Genomic DNA, 16851 nt, shown 5'->3' with positions numbered 1-16851 from the left:
GTCGCTGGCAAGACCGGCATTTATTGCCTATCATTAATTGCCCTTGAGAAGGTGGTGTTGAGCCGCCTTCTTAAACATGCTGTGATCCCCATAGTGCTGTTAGGTAGGGATTTTCAGGATTTTGACTCAGCAACGATAAAGGACTGGCTGATATATTTCTAATCGGAATGTTTCCCATATAGAGAGAGAGAGAAAGGGAGAGAGAGAGAAAAGAAAGAAAGATTTGGATTTATATAGCGCCTTTCACGACCACCGGACGTCTCAAAGTGCTTTACAGCCAATGAAGTACTTTTGGAGTGTAGTCACTGTTGTACTGTGGGAAAAAGAGGTTTTGTGTGCGACACAGTTCTGATGAAAGGTTACACCAGCGGTGTGGACTCTCGGGGAATCGAGGGATATTGGGATCGGGCGGGGAAATGGAGTTGAGGTCGAAGATCAGCCGTGATCTTATTGAATGGCGGAGCAGGCTCGAGGGGCCGAATGGCCGACTCCTGCTCCTAATTATTACGTTCTTAAGTTAGCCTGTCTTTCCTTTTTCAGATGTTGACTGAAGTGCTAAGAATTTTCAACTTTTATTTCAGATTTCCACCACGCATGTTTCTCTTTTGTATGCTTCCCCCCGAAAAATGTACTTTTCTGGTTTTTAATGTAACGCTCGATCTGAGGACATTGGAGACACAGGTTCTGACGCAGTTGAGCGGGCAGGAAAAAAACTAAATATTAACCAACAATGTCTTTCCAACAAGTGACTAATTGTGTGGTTAAAGGTGTTAACTGAATATTAATTGTTTGAGCGAACATGTGCAGCAGTATAGTTAATGAATATGATTGTAACCAGTTATATAAATCTCCCCGAAATCTTTGGTAAGCGAAAGGAAAACTTGAGGCTGTGGTTCTCACTGTTTAAGCCAATATCAGACGGCAATGGTTAACCTTCAAAACCGTGGCTGCATTTCTCTTAAAGGTATGTTTTTTTGTGTTTTTGTGAAGACCATTTGCGCTCATCGAAGTAAGGGATATTAGTGTTGGGGAATGGAATACTTTTCATCTGAGGCAGCCAGTTTCAGCATCGAGAGCTTCTGGGAGTGGGGGAAACATACCATGGATTAGAGGCAGAGCAAAACTCCCTCTACTCTGCCCCAACCATGAGGCTGCGGCTGAGATCCAAATTGAGAAGAGCGCCCCCTACTGTGGGCCAGTATGGCGACCCTCCATTACACATTCAATCGTCCTATGAAAGAAAGACTTGCATTTATATAGCGCCTTTCACGGCCTTCTCAAAGCGCTTTACAGCCAATTAAGTACTTTTTTGGGAGTGTAGTCACTGTTGTAATGTAGGAACTGCCGCAGCAGCCAATTTGGGCACAGCAAGCTCCCACAGACAGCAATGACCAGATAACCTATTTTTTTGCTAAGTTGATTGAGGGATAAATATTAGCCCCGGGACACCGGGGATACTTCCCTGCTCTTCTTCGAAATAGTGCCATGGGATCCTTTACATCCTCCTGAGAGAGCAGACGGGACCTCGGTTTAACGTCTCATCCGAAAGACGGCACCTCCGACAGTGCAGCGCTCCCTCAGCACTGCACTGGGAGTGTCAGCCTAGATTTATGTGCTCAAGTCCCTGGAGTGGGACTCGAACCCACAACCTTCTGACTCAGAGGCGAGAGTGCTGCCCACTGAGCCACGGCTGACACAGCAACTTGCATTTATACAGCGTCTTGGACACAGTAAAATGTTTCAAAGGCGCTTCGCAGGAGTGCAATCAGAGAAACAAAATGGACACCGAGCCAAAGAAGGAGACATTAGGGCAGGTGGCCAAACGCTTTGTCCAAGAGGTAGGTGGCGAGCTGCGTCTTGAATGAGATAAGAGCGCGGTGGAGCCGGAGAGACGTCTGAAGGCACGCCCACCAATAGTGGGACGGAGTGAGGAATAGACAATAGGCCGGGGTTGGAGGAACACAGCATTCTCCAGGGATTGTAGGACTGAAGATGGTTACGTAATGCGGGCATGCTCACGGGTTTGTAGAGCTGTTGCATTGTGAGTGACTGAGCCAGTCACGTGATGTTCACAAGACTCAATAAAACCCCAGCCAGTTGTGTCCAGGTCATCCACGATGAGGTATGCAGTTGTGAGGCTAGTGGATGAACTGGTAATGTGTAGTGTGATTGTTAAATCTTTGTTCATAAACCAACTAGTTCCTAAATGCAATGTGTTGCTATGAATTCTTAAGCAAAGAACCCATGAAGCAAATACATTGCAGTGACAGAGATAGCCTCCTTCGTTATTGTTAGTTGTTCTTTTTAAAGGTTAAGAATGTAACTAGTTTGAAACAAAAGTCTTGTTGTAACTTGGGTAACATGGGCCAGGAGGAGACAATTGAGGGTGGGCTGACCACATTGGCTCTATGTTAAGCAACACCTCGATTTCAAAATTCTCATCCTTATTTTCAAATCCCTCCATGGCCCTCGCCCCCTCCCTATCTCTCTAATCTCCTCCAGCCCCACAACCCCCCGAGATGTCTGCGCTCCTCTAATTCTGCCCTCTTGAGCATCCCTGATTATAATTGCTCCACCATCGGTGGCCGTGCCTTCTGTTGCCTGGGCCCCAAGCTCTGGAACTCCCTCCCTAAACCTCTCCGCCTCTCTACCTCTATCTCCTCCTTCAAGACGCTCCTTAAAACCGACTTCTTTGACCAAACTTTCGGTCGTCTGCCGTGATTTCTTATCTGGCTCGGTGTCAAATTAATTTTTTTGGTCTTCTAACACTCTGGTGAAGCACCTTGGGACGTTTTACTACGTTAAAGGCGCTATATAAATACAAGTTGGTGTAGTTGTTGTTGGAGCCTTTTTTTCTCTCTCCTAGGTCTTCTTCTCCTGACAGTGTTGGTGGTTAGAGCTCAGGTCGAGGATAGTGTGATGCCTTTGCCCTCATTCGCCAATGGGCATGGAGAATGCCAACCCATTTCAATGAGTCAATTGTTTGACCGTGTTGTTGCGCTTTCGCACCAGATGCATACTCTCGCCACGGACACATACGTTGAATTTGTGAGTATAATGATATCGAACCTGCAATGTGTGCACCTGTGCGAATGCTCACAGCTTTGTAGAATGGTTGTCACCCGGTGCGGAGGGGAACGGGCAGGTCGGAGGGCTTCCTCGTGGGACTGCTTCTGGGCATGGCCAAGGGGTCCATCAGCCGGTCCAGGCAGCGGGCGGTCGAGGGGGTCGTCCAGCCCGACTGCCTGCCTCTCTTCGCGGTTACATCCGAGCCAGGGTGTCCCTGGAGATGGAGCACGCGGTGTCCACCGGTATGCTCGCGGCCTTCCGCGAGAGGTGGGCGCCGGAGGGACTGGAGAGCATCATCACCCCCGGCAACCAAATTTTAATTTGATTGGTTAAGGTTCCTATAAAGTTTTATTGTTAATTTGTGTGTTCTAGCTTCCCTTTAAAAAGGGATGTGGGGGGGCACTCGGCTTTATCTGTTAATTAAAATAGTTGTAGAGCTATTGGGCCCAAGTTTTGGGCCGCGCCTAGAACGGCGCAGCCCCGACCTGGACGCCCATTTTTCACACCACAAAGGGCGCCTAAAAAAAACTTACAGATTCTCCGGCTCCCTGCTGGTCCTCTGGAGCTGGGCGCGGTGCAGCACGAGCTGTACGAGGCGGAGCTAGGTCCCTGCGCTGAAAACAGTGCCGGGACCTCTGCACATGCACGCTACAGTGGGCGCGCATGTGCAGTAGCTCCAGGCGCCCAAAACTGTGGGAGGGGCCCGAAGCACGCAGCCCCTAGCCCTGGCCAAATGGCCTCACTGGGGCTGCGTGCATAAGGCTGCCTCCCACGCCCAGCTCCTGCTTCCTCCCGACCCGACTCAACTCCTGATTCCCCCCCCCCCCCCCAGTCCCCCGTCCCCGGACTGGACCGGACCCGACCCCCCGGACTGGACCCGACCCGACCTCCCTCTGCACGCCCCCCCCACCCCCGAACCGAACCAAACCGACCCGACCCGACCTGCGCTCCCTCCCTCCCCCCCGCCACCTGAACCAACCCAACCTCCCTCCTCCCCCCCCCCCCCCGACCCGACCCGTGCTCCCGACCGCCCCCCCCCACCCCCCCTCCCCGGACCCGACCCTACCCGACCTCCCTCCGCCCCAACCCGACCCACGCTCCCGACCCCTACCCGCGCTCCCCCCCCGACCCGACCCAACGCTACCTACCTGTAAATCTGGTGCTGGGGACGGGCCCTGCTCAAAGTCTTGGGCCCGGTCGGGCCTGGCCCGTTCAGTCTCCCTCCCCACCCCCCCCCATCTCCTTTCCCCCCCCTCTCCTTTTCCCCCCTTCTCCTTTCCCCCCCTTCTCCTTTCCCCCCTTCTCCTTTCCCCCCTTCTCCTTTCCCCCCCTTCTCCTTCCCCCCCTCTCCTTCCCCTTCTCCCCCCATTCCCCTTCTCCTCCTCCCCCCTTCCCCTTCTCCTCCTCCACCCCTTCCCCTTCTCCTCCTCCACCCCTTCCCCTCCTCCCCCTTCCCCTTCTCCCCCCTCCCCTTCTCCTCCTCCTCCCTTTCCCCTTCTTCTCCTCCCCCCCTTCCCCTTCTCCCTTCTCCCCCTTCCCCTTCTCCTCCTCCCCCTTCCCCTTCTCCCCCCTCCCCTTCTCCTCCTCCTCCCTTTCCCCTTCTCCTCCTCCCCCTTCCCCTTCTCCCCCTTCCCCTTCTCCTCCTACCCCTTCCCCTTCTCCCCTCCCCCTTCCCCTTCTCCTCCTCCCCCCTTTCCCCTTCTCCCCTCCCCCTTCCTCTTCTCCTCCCCCCCCTTATCCCCTTCCCTCCCCCTTCTCCCCATCCCTCTCCCTTCCCTCCCTCCCCCTGTGCCTCCCTCCCCTCCCCCTGCCCCCCCCTCTCTCCCTCTACCCCCCTCCTCCCCCTCCCCTCGCTGTCAGAAACACAGACACTGACAGACAGAGAGAGACACACACAGACAGACAGAGAGATAGAGACACTGACAGAAACACACTGTGGGGGGGGGGCATCCCAGCACGCTGTTGGAGGGCTCCCGGTGCTGCAGTCGGTAAGTAGAAAATGTTTTATTTATTGATTTAAAAAAAACAATTCTTATTAATTTTTTTTGATTGATTTGTTGGTTGATTTATTGATGTTTTATCATTTATTATTGATGATGGCTCTTTATTTGTAAAACTGAAGTGTTTAATGTTTGTAAACTTCCCTTTAAACCCCCTCCCCCCATTCCCTACGCCTGATTTTCTAAAGTGTAGACAAGGTTTTTTCGAGCGTACAAAAATCTTCACTTACTCCATTCTAAGTTAGTTTGGAGTAAGTTTTCACTGCCGAAACTTTGAAAACAGGCGCAAGTGGCCGGACACGCCCCCTTTTGAAAAAAAAATTCTGTTCCAAAGTGAAACTGTTCTAACTGACTCGAACTGGAGCAAACTAAATGCCGAGAATTTGAATTTCTAAGATACTCCGTTCTACACCAGTTGCTCCAAAAAATCAGGAGCAACTGAGGCCGAAACTTGGGCCCATTTAGTTGGGAGTGGCTGAGCCAGTCACGTGATGTTCACAAGACTGAATAAAACCCCAGGTCGAGGTCATCCACGATGAGGCAGGTGGTTGTGAGTCTGGTGAATGAACTGGTAATGTGTCGAGTGATTGTTAAACCTTTACTAATAAGCCAACTAGTTCTTAATAGTAATGTGTTGCTTTGAACTCTTGAGCAAAGAACCCATGAAGCAAATACATTACAGTTCTTTTGCCAATCACCTAAAATCTGTGTCCTCTGGTTCTTGACCCTTCCTCCAATGGGAACAATTTCACTCTATCTAGACCCCTCATGATTTTGATTCCTGGCCAATATTTATCCCTCAACCAATATCATTAAAACAGACAGGGTGGATAATTACAGCCCTCTCCTGGCCCACCCTGTTACACGATCTCAAATCACAACTAATGTTGTCTCACAGGACACTGAACCCGTCGTTAAATCGACCTCCCGATGACAGCAGCAAACCATTAGGCTGACGCTCCCAGTGCAGTGCTGAGGGAGCGCCGCACTGCCGGAGGTGCCGTCTTTCGGATGAGACGTTAAACCGAGGCCCCATCTGCCCCCTCAGGTGGACGTAAAAGATCCCACAGCCACTATTTCGAAGAAGAGCAGGGGAGTTATCCCCGGTGTCCTGGGGCCAATATTTATCCCTCAATCAACATAACAAAAACAGATTATCTGATCATTATCACATTGCGGCTTGTGGGAGCTTGCTGTGCCTGTCCTGCATTATAACAGTGACTACACTTCAAATTCACATGAATTGAAGAGGATTTGCTGTGATTGCAAGGCTGCATCAGAGGGAGCAGCGTGCAGCGGTATACCACTGCAGGAGGGCGATGGCTGTGAAGCCAGGTCGCTGATCGCAGTGTGGGCAGGCACAGCAGGAGGGGCGAAGGAGCGGCAAGAGTCTGTCGAGGGAAGTGACCAGGGCCAGGAGAGGCGTGAGTCTGAGGCCCAAGAGAGGCGAGGGCCCAGGGGCAGCACGGGCCCAGCCCACACTGTGCGATATGTGCGCGCACTAGGCCCGTGCAGCAGAGCTGGTCTCCAGTCGTCCTGGTTAACCCTTGCCACTGGACCAAGACCGAGCTCTGTCAAGCCCGTGTGGTGGCTGGTGTGCAATGGTCACCCCACGTTAAAAAAATCCACACACAGGCATCTTCCACCTTTCAGGATGTAGTTCGGGATCTGGAATATTAGGTCCTTCATTGAAACACCTGTGAACTCAGCCCTTTTTAGCGTGGAAGCAAGTCATCCTCGCTTCGAGGGACTGCTTATGATGATGACTTCAAATGTACATTGGCTGTAAAGTGCTTTGGGACGTCCTGAGGTCCTGAGGCTATATAAATTCAACAGCCGGTAAATTACGCCCAGACAATGAGATAGAATTCTGGGGTGAGAAGAGATAGGACGACGTGGCAGGGGCACGGTTACTGGACCGAATAGCTCTTTTCTGCCGCTAGAGATCCTTGTGCTCTTTCTTTTAACAGGACCAGCATTTCATGCAAGGGCAACAGCTAATTTTCAGGGCTATTAACAACTGCCACACCTCCTCCATCGTGACACCTCAGAACAAGGAAGAAGCATTAAGGATAAGTGTGAGTATTTCTGCACCAACGAGTTAGAGAATCAAATATCACGACGTTTATACGCACTCTGAATTTCAGAAAATCTTTCCTTCCTTGTTGCTTTGAAAGACAGAAAGAGTTTCATTTATATAGAAACATAGAAAATAGGTGCAGGAGCAGGCCATTTGGCCCTTGGAGCCTGCACCACCATTCAATAAGATCATGGCTGATCATGCAACTTCAGTACCCCATTCCTGCTTTCTCACCATACCCCTTTATGCCTTTAGCCATAAGGGTCACATCTAACTACCTTTTGAATATATCTAACGAAATGGCCTCAACAACTTTCTGTGGTAGAGAATTCCACAGGTTCACCACTCTCTGAGTGAAGAAGTTTCTCCTCATCTCGGTCCTAAATGGCTTACCCCTTATCCTTAGACTGTGACCCCTGGTTCTGGACTTCCCCAACATCGGGAACATTCTTCCTGCATCTAACCTGTCCAGTCCCGTCAGAATTTTATATGTTTCTATGAGATCCCCTCTCATTCTTCTAAATTCCAGTGAACATAGGCCTAGTCGATCCAGTCTTTCTTCATATGTCAGTCCTGCTATCCCGGGAATCAGTCTGATGAACCTTCGCTGCACTCCCTCAATAGCAAGAATGTCCTTCCCCAGATTAGGAGACCAAAACTGTACACAATATTCAAGGCCCTGTACAACTACAGTAAGACCTTCCTGCTCCTCTCACTATGAAGGCCAACATGCCATTTGCCTGCAGTACCTGCATGCCAACTTTCAATGACTGATGTACCATGACACCCAGGTCTCGTTGCACCTCCCCTTTTCCTAATCTGTCACCATTCAGATAATATTCTCTCTTCCTGTTTTTGCCACCAAAGTGGATAACCTCACATTTATCCACATTATACTGCATCTGCCATGCATTTGCCCATTCACCTAACCTGTCCAAGTCCACCTGCATAGAAACATAGAAAATAGGTGCAGGAGTAGACCATTCGGCCCTTCGAGCCTGCACCACCATTCAATAAGATCATGGCTGATCATTCCCTCAGTACCCCTTTCCTGCTTTCTCTCCATACTAGTTTAACTCCTCCCCAACAGCACTAGCAAACACTCCCCCTAGCAGCCTCTTAGAATCCTCCTCACAGCTCACACTACAGCCCAGCTTAATGTCATCTGCAAATTTGGAGATTACATTCAATTCCTTCATCTAAATCATTAATGTACATTGTAAATAGCTGGGGTCCCAGCACTGAACCTTGCGGTACCCCACTAGTCACTGCCTGTCATTCTGAAAAGGACCCGTTTATCCAGACTCTCTGCTTCCTGTCTGCCAACCAGTTCTCTATCCACTTCAGTACATTACCCCCAATACCATGTGCTTTAATTTTGCGCACTAATCTCTTGTGTGGGACCTTGCCAAAAGCCTTTTGAAAGTCCAAATACACCACATCCACTGGTTCTCCCTTGTCCACTCTACTAGTTACATCCTCAAAAAATTCTAGAAGATTTTCCTTTCACGACCTCAGGATGTCCCAAAATGCTTTACAGCCAATGAAGTACTTTCGGAGTGTAGTCACTATTGTAATGGTGGGAAACGCATCAGCCAATTTGCGCACAGCAAGCTCCCACACACAGCAATATGATAATGACCAGATAATCTGTTTTTGTTATGTTGATTGAGGGATAAATATTGGCCCCAGGAATAACTCCCCCTGCTCTTCTTTGAAATAGCGCCACGGGATCTTTTACATCCACCTGAGAGAGCAGACAGGGCCTCGGTTTAATGTCTCATCCGAAAGGCAGCACCTCCGACAGTGCGGTGCTCCCTTAGCACTGGCACCGTGAGTGTCAGCCTAGATTTTTGTGCTCAAGTCTCTGGAGTGGGACTTGAACCCACAACCTACTGACTCTGAGACGAGCGTGCTACCCACAGAGCCACGGCTGACTCTAGGGCCCTTGCGACACTCCGCTTGCTGGTCAAGGGGATAGGCTGGGAACATCCTGCTACCAAAAATTCTCTCTCATTCAGCACTTAGAGGCGAATAAGAATGGAAGGCAGCAGCTAGGCCCACCCTGCATCCCCCCCCTCCTCCACCCCACCTTTAGCTACTCAGACTCAATTTGGCACTTGTAACTATTAGCGATGTGAATTTGTCTGCATCCTAGCGCTTTGCCACGTGGCGCACGATGGGCTGGAATGGAGTCGATGACCTCCTCTATGAATGCTGTCCGTGCAGTTTCCTTGGCCAATTCACCAGGGCACACATTTGTGGGTGGGTTGGAAGGGAACTAATTCCCCCCCTCCCCCCCCCCCCCACTCTCAACAGCCCACTCGCTCCTTCCCTTCTAAACTGTGCTGCAAAAGCCTATACATTTGTTTTTGGAATTTCCCCCTGTTCCTCTCGATGGCGTTGACTACTGGCCGATAGTTCCAAGGCTATTGCTGACCACAAGTACCTGACGCAAATGTGCATTCTTTCTGTGGGAGCTTAACTAGCGCGTGTCAGTGGGCTAGTAGACAGTATAGGACAGCAAAAGAACATAGTTGGGTGCAAATTACCTGCTCCATCTTCAAGGCTGAGAATGGTGATAAAAATTGATAAAGGTTGAGTAGATTGGGCCTATGCTCCCTGGAATTTAGAAGAATGAGAGGTGATCTCATTGAAACACATAACATTCATTCAAGGTTAATGTTGACAAAATGTTTCCCCCGGGCTGGGGAACCTAGAACCAGGGGTCACAGTCTCAGAGTAAGGGGTCGGCCATTTAGGACTGAGATGAGGAGAAATTTCTTCACTCAAAGGGTGGTGAATCTTTGGAATTCTCTACCCCAGTGAGCTGTGGCTGCTCAGTCGTTGAGTATATTCAAGACAGAGATCGATAAAAGTTTGGGGGAATTAAGGGATATGGGGATACTGCGGGAAGGTGGAGTTGAGGTAGACGACCAGCCATGATCTTATTGATTCTGAGGGGGATTGACAGGGTAGATGCTGAGAGGTTGTTTCCCCTGGCTGAAGAGTCTAGAACTAGAGGGGGGGGGGGGGGGGAAATTGTCTCAGGATAAGGTGTCGGCAATTTAAGACCGAAGTGAGGAGAAATTTCTTCATTTAAGAGGGTTGTGAGTCTTTGAAATTCCCTACCCCAGAGGGCTGTGGATACTCAGTCGTTGAGTATATTCAAGGCTGAGATCGATAGATCTTTGGGCTCCAGCAGAACCAAGGGATTGGGCAGGAAAGTGAAGTTTAGGTGGAAGATCAGCCATGATCTTATTGAATGGTGGTGCAGGTTCGAGGGGCCGAATAGCCGACTCCTGCACTGATCCTTCTGTTCTTAATAAAATAATTAATTTTCAATCTGTTTGACTTACAGCGCGAGCAACTGCTAAGCCTTGTAATTGCTGTTCTACATTCCTGGCGGGACCCTCTGCAGTACGTGATTTCCGAATTCACTTACACCCACAGGACCACCAGCTCCATGTTGAGTAAATCCCTGAAGATCGTCAAGCAAATGAAGCAACTTGCGAAAGGATTGAACAAGATAAGCGAGCAGGTACAGTCACACTGATGTGAAGGTACAGGTTGAACCGCCTTTATCCAGAATTCCCTTATCCGGAACCACCCCTCGTCCAGAACCATTCCCGGCCACCGGGTGGCGCACGCCGAGAACTCCGACATGAACAAATTGAAGTCCTTCCTCGCCGCCGACTCTCGCAATCGCTGGCCTGACCCCACGATCCACCGCCAGCGCCCTCCCCCCCCCCCCCCCCCCCCAATCTCTCTGCCCCACTCCCAGCCCAAACCAGCCAGCCCCGATATCCCCTTGCTCATTACCTGTACCATCCAATTTAACGTGACCACCCCTCGTCCGGAAAAATCCCTTATCCAGAACAGGCCAGGTCCCGAGGGTTCCGGATAAGGGAGGTTCAATCTGTACAAGGAAGAAAAAATATATACAGTGCCTTTAACAACCTCAGGATCTCGTGGGGGAATCTAGAACTAGGGGGCATAGTTTCAGAATAAGGGGTTGCCCATTTAAAATGGAAATGAGGAGGAATTTCTTCTCTCAGGGGGTCGTGAATCTTTGCAATTCTCTTCCCCAATGAGCTGTGGAGCCTGGATCATTGAATATATTTAAGATGGAGATAGACAGAATTTTGAATGATAAGGGAGTCAAGGGTTATGGGGAGCGGGCAGGGAAGTGGAGATGAGGCCAAAATCAGATCAGCCATGATTCTTATTAAATGGCGGAGCAGGCTCGAGGGGCCGAATGGCCGACTCCTGCTCCTATTTCTGATGTTCTTATGACTTTTCAGCCAATGAAGCATTTTTGAAGTGTAGTCGCTGTCGCAGCCAATTTGCACACAGAAATCTCCCACAAACAGCAATGTTATAATTGTACTGTATTTGCTTCATGGGTTCTTTGCTTAAGAATTCACAGCTACACAGTTGCCGTAAAGGATTAGCAAAGGCTTAACAATCAAACTGAACCCTACCAGTTCATCCACCAGGTTCACAACCATCTGCCTCATCGTGGACACCCTGAACCCAACTGGCTGGAGTTTTATTGAGTCTTGTGAACATCACGTGACTGGCTAAGCCACTCACAGTGCAACAGCTCCACAAGCCAGTGAGCATGCTCACAGGTGCATATATTATAATAAAGTCCAGATAATATGAGGTGTTTTTTTACTGTAAGATAAGGGATAAATGTTGGCCAGAACTCCAGGGATAGCTCTCCTGCTCCTCTTCGAGATAGTGCCATGGGATCTTTTACGTCCACCCGAGAGAGCCTCGGTTTAATGTTTCATCTGAAAGACGGCACCTCCGACAGTGCAGCACGCCCTCAGCACTGCACTGAAGTATCAGCCTAGTTTTTTGTGCTCAGGTCTCTTGAGGTGGGACTTGAACCCACAACTTTCTGATTCAGAGGCAAGAGTGCTGCCCACAGAGCCACGGCTAACACGTGCTACAGAGAGAGCGCAGGACAGTTTTGGATTACTCTAGCTAAGAGCCAGCACTGACATGCTGGGCTGAATGGCCTACTGATGTGCTGTAAAGTTTGATATGAACTGTCACCTAGAGTGGCTCATATCCCAGTAAACTGATAGGTTTTGCTGTTCTATTTTCTCCCTATTGTCCTGAACAACAACAACTTGTATTTATATAGAGCCTTTAATGTAGCGAAACGTCTCAAGGCGCTTCACAGGAGTGCTACGAGATTAAAAAGTTTGTGGGGTCAGAGAGAGGGAGGGGTGAGGCCCATGAATGGATTTGAACTGAGCCGCATAAATAGAAATTAGCGCAGGTGACCAAAAGCTTGGTCAGAGAGGTAGGTTTTAAGGAGCGTCTTGAAGGAGGAGAGAGAGGTAGAGAGGTGGAGAGGTTTAGGGAGGGATTTCCAGAGCTTGGGGCCCAGGCGACAGAAGGCACGGCCACCGATGGTGGAGCGATTATAATCAGGGATGCCCAGGAGGGCAGAATTAGAGGAGCGCAGTATCTCGGAGGGAGGGGGGGTGGTGTTGTTGTGGAGCTGGAGGAGATTACAGAGATAGGGAGGGGGTGAGGCCATGGAAGGATTTGAAAACAAGGATGGGAATTTTGAAATCGAGGCATTGCTTAACCGGACTTGGTGCAAGTTAGGACACGGGCAGCCGAGTTTTGGATCACCTCTAGTTTACATAGGGTAGAACGTGGGAGGCCGGCCAGGAAGCTCGAATACTTAGCGGGGTTCCACAAGTCCCAGACTAGACAGTGAGCGCCAACAGGTTATTTGACTGCAGAGGGAATCATAATCCCGCCCTAACTCTAGCGCTGGGAATTTCCTTGAGAAATTAGTTCCTTTCCCGACAACTTGCATTTATATAGCGCCTTTAACGGAGTAAAACATCGCAAGGCGCTTCACAGGAGCATTAAGTTTAACACCGATTCACATAGAGATATGGGACAGGTGACCAAAAGCTTGGTATTTTTTTAAAGGAGTGATTTAAAAGGAGAGGTAGCGAGGTTTAGGGAGAGAATTCTAGGGCCTGGACAGCTGAAGGCAAGCCGCCAATAGTGGAGCGATAAAATTTGGGAATGAGCAAGAGGCCAGAATTGGAGGAGCGCAAAGATCGCAGGGGCTTGTGGGGTCAGAGAGAGGGAGGGGTGAGGCCCATGAATGGATTTGAACACAAGCGAGGCGTTGCCGGACCGGGCGCTAACGTAAATCAGCCAGCGCACGTGCGATTGTTGTTGTGTCTTTACTAGCAAAGTGCTTCCCATTTCCTTTTCAGATGGGGCAGCATAGGAGAGTCATTCAGCAGGTGCGGCAATGGGAACAGCCTCTAGCTGAAGATCGAGACTCGATAATGCTGCAGCTTTACAGTCTCCTGCAATGCTTCCGCCGTGACACGCACAAAATCGACAGCTACCTTAAACTGCTCAAATGCAGATTCTCCCAGCAATCAAGCTGCTGACATGCCACTTTGTGGTTAGTGTTACAATTCTCCTCCTAGAATTTCAATGCTTAAGCAAGTTCAACAGCTCTTAAGGACCTTATTGTTTGAAGGCTTACTTAGTTTTATCGGACATTTTCCTCTACAATGCGCTCATAAACTTGTACTTTTATAGCGCCTTTACCATCCCAAGACGTTTCACAAGGGTATCAGGAGATTCAAAAATACTGACACCGCATAAGTAGAAATGAATGCAGGTGACCAAAAGCTTGGTCAAAGAGGTAGGTTTTAAGGAGCGTCTTGAAAGAGGAGAGAGAGAGGTAGAGAGGAAGAGGGTTTAGGGAGGGAGTTCCAGAGCTTGGGGCCCAGGCAACAGAAGACATGGCCACCAATGGTGGAGTGATTATAATCAGGGATGCTCAAGAGGGCAAAATTAGAGGAGCGCAGATATCTCGGGTGGGGGGTGACTATGGGCTGGAGATTACAGAGATAGGGTAGAATGTAAGAGGCCAGCCAGGAGTGCATTGGAATAGTCAAGTCGAGAGTCAAAGGTAACTTCTGACTCTGGTGAGAACTTCAAATGCAGCTTCATCTTTGTAACGTATTTGCTTCATGGGTTCTTTGCTTAAGAATTCATAACAACACATTGGTTTTTAGAACTAGTTGGTTTATTTGCAAAGGTATAACAATCACACTACACATTACCAGTTCATCCACCAGGCTCACAACCACCTCCCTCATCGTGGATCCCCCGAACCCAACTGGCTGGGGTTTTATTGAGTCTTGTGAACGTCACGTAACTGGCTTAGGCCACTCCCAACTCAACTGCTCGACAAACCTGTGAGCATCCTCACAGGGGCATACAACTATTTTTGTAGAAAACAGTTGAAATCAAAAGCCCCCTGGTTAAAGGAGGGGGACACACCAAAGACTTTCAAACAAGTGCCCCCGTGTTTTTTTTTAGGGCACTAAAAACACAAATTATACAAGTGTCCCCTGGCTAAAAGGGGGTGGGGGGCACTGAAACCAGCACAATAAACAAAATAAACTTTAGACAAACATCAAATTAAAATTTGGTTGCCGGGGGTGATGATGCACTCCAGTCCCTCCGGCGCCCAACTCTCGCGGAAGGCCGCGAGCGTACCGGTGGACACCGCGTGCTCCATCTCCAGGGACACCCTGGCTCGGATGTAACAGCGGAAGAGAGGCAGGCAGTTGGGCTGAACGACCCCCTCGACCGCCCGCTACCTGGACAGGCTGATGGCCCCCTTGGCCATGCCCAGGAGCAGTCCTACGAGGAAGCCTTCTGACCTGCCCGCTCCCCTCCGCACCGGGTGCCCAAAGATCAGGAGTGTGGGACTGAAGTGCAACCAGAATTTGAGGAGCAGCTCCTTCAAATAATGGAAGAGGGGCTGCAACCTCGCACATTCCATAAAAACATGGAACATGGACTCTTCCAGACCGCAGAAATTGCAGGCAGCCTGGGAACCCGTGAACCGACTTAAAATCTTATTGCACGGAACTGCTCCGTGCACCACCCTCCAGGCCAAGTCCCCAATAAATAAGGGGAGGACTCCCACGTAGAGTGCACTCTATTGGGAACCCCCGCCCCCTCCGGACGGCAAGATGGTGCGCCATGGCGTGTCCGGACAGCAGACGAGGATGGCAAGGTGGCGAGTGAAAGATGGCAAGAGCAGCCCGGACAGGAAACCCCTCACAGGGCCATACATTACCTCTGCTCTGCCCCAGGTGTTCATTGAGAACGTTCTCCACGGTAGCAACAGGCAACGGTTTGGTGTCGCCTGATATTTTGTCACACCCACCATCTCCTCCTGGGCACATCGACGATCCCAGAACTGACTCCAGAGACCCGAATCTGTTCCTGTGTCACAGCTTGCCCTCTTGTTCACCTCCAGCTTCAAACCTCTGCTCTCGCTCGCTCTTTAATTTACTGGTCGTTAGTGCTTTAAACTTTCCTCTCTTTTACAGCATCGCATGGCACAGGAGGAGACCGTTCAGCCCATCGTGTCTGTGCCGGCTCTTTGAAAGAGCGATCCAATTAGTCCCACTCCCTCCCTGCTCTTTCCCCATAGCCCTGCAGTTTTTTTTCTTTAAGGATCGATCCAATTAAAGTCAAAAGGGAATTGCTGCACACTTTTTAAAAACCCCACGATTTCTTTACTCCTGTTCACAGGCCCTCTTGTTTTCCGCCCAAGATGCAAAGACACAACCATACAAATATGCTTTTCCTCCTCCTCTCTGCATTCTACCATAAAATAATCATATTTTAATTAATTCGCAGAATATGGGCATCGCTGGCAAGGCTGACATTTATTGCCCATCCCTAATTGCCCCTTGAGAAGGTGGAGGTGAGCCGCCTTCTTGAACCGCTGCAGTCCGTGTGGTGAAGGTGCTCCCACACAGTGCTGTCAGAGAGGGAGTTTTGGAAATCCTGACCTAACAGCACTGCGGGATAACATTCAGGCACAGCGGGAAGAGTGGGGTGAAAAAGAGAAAAAAAATGAAAGGCAGGGAAAAAGGACAGAATACATTGCGCATCTTGGCAGTCAATTGCAGCACATGTGATAAATGCAATTTTTTGTGTTTAGCCTTTTCAGGTTTGGTGTACAGCATACGCTCACCTCAGTAATCTCCACGATTGACAGTGATGTGTTCTTGGCCATGAAGAGATGACTCAGTCCAGGAGCCTGGCATTCCATCATATTAATTGTATGATGCTAAAATATGCCCATCAACATAGTTTACCCTTGACTGATACATATGTACTCCCCTGGCTTTTTATGACAGTGTACCTGGGCTGGAAAAACTTGCAAATAAAGAGCTATATCTACACTTGGATTGTAAAATCCCTTTCTTTCGATATATTTTTTCTGCAGATAATGCATGCACACCTTAAATGCGTACATAAGAAATAGGAGCAGGAGTAGGCCATTCGGCCCCTCGAGCCTGCTCCGCCATTCAATAAGATCATGGCTGATCTGATCATGGACTCAGCTCCACTTCCCCTGCCCGCTCCCCATAACCCTCGACTCCCTTATCGTTCAACAATCTGTCTATCTCCACCTTAAATATATTCAATGACCCAGCCTCCACAGCTCCCTGGGGCAGATTCACAACCCTGAGAGAAGAAATTCCTCCTCATCTCCATTTTAAATGGGTGACCCCTTATTCTGAAACTATGCCCCCTAGTTCTAGATTCCCCCACGAGGGGAAACATCCTCTCTGCATCGACCCTGTCAAGCCCCCTCAGAATCTT

The 16851-nt window shown here is 49.7% G+C and overlaps 1 protein-coding gene across 1 annotated transcript; it reads left to right on the top strand.

Annotated features, from left to right (window-relative positions):
• The first annotated feature begins 1778 nt into the window (after positions 1-1778).
• Positions 1779-13595, top strand: LOC139230293 (prolactin-like). The gene is made up of 5 exons (XM_070862121.1): positions 1779-1838; positions 2905-3048; positions 7040-7147; positions 10511-10690; positions 13413-13595. Exons 1-5 carry the CDS (start codon positions 1779-1781, stop codon positions 13593-13595), a joined length of 675 nt encoding a protein of 224 aa, XP_070718222.1.
• Positions 13596-16851: the final 3256 nt, after the last annotated feature.

This window comes from Pristiophorus japonicus, chromosome 19, assembly GCF_044704955.1.
Source record: "Pristiophorus japonicus isolate sPriJap1 chromosome 19, sPriJap1.hap1, whole genome shotgun sequence".
Taxonomy (NCBI): Eukaryota; Metazoa; Chordata; class Chondrichthyes; family Pristiophoridae; genus Pristiophorus; species Pristiophorus japonicus.
The sequence above is the reverse complement of the archived record's forward strand: the minus strand, read 5'-3'. Positions and strand labels throughout refer to the sequence as shown.

What these genes read in the sequence shown, in the direction of transcription:
- LOC139230293 (XM_070862121.1), top strand. Translation starts at nt 1,779, where the DNA reads ATGGACACCGAGCCAAAGAAGGAGACATTAGGGCAGGTGGCCAAACGC. An exon ending in CCAAACGCTTTGTCCAAGAG is followed by an intron (nt 1,839 to 2,904) that starts GTAGGTGGCGAG and finishes GTTAGAGCTCAG; the next exon opens with GTCGAGGATAGTGTGATGCC. An exon ending in CGGACACATACGTTGAATTT is followed by an intron (nt 3,049 to 7,039) that starts GTGAGTATAATG and finishes TTCTTTTAACAG; the next exon opens with GACCAGCATTTCATGCAAGG.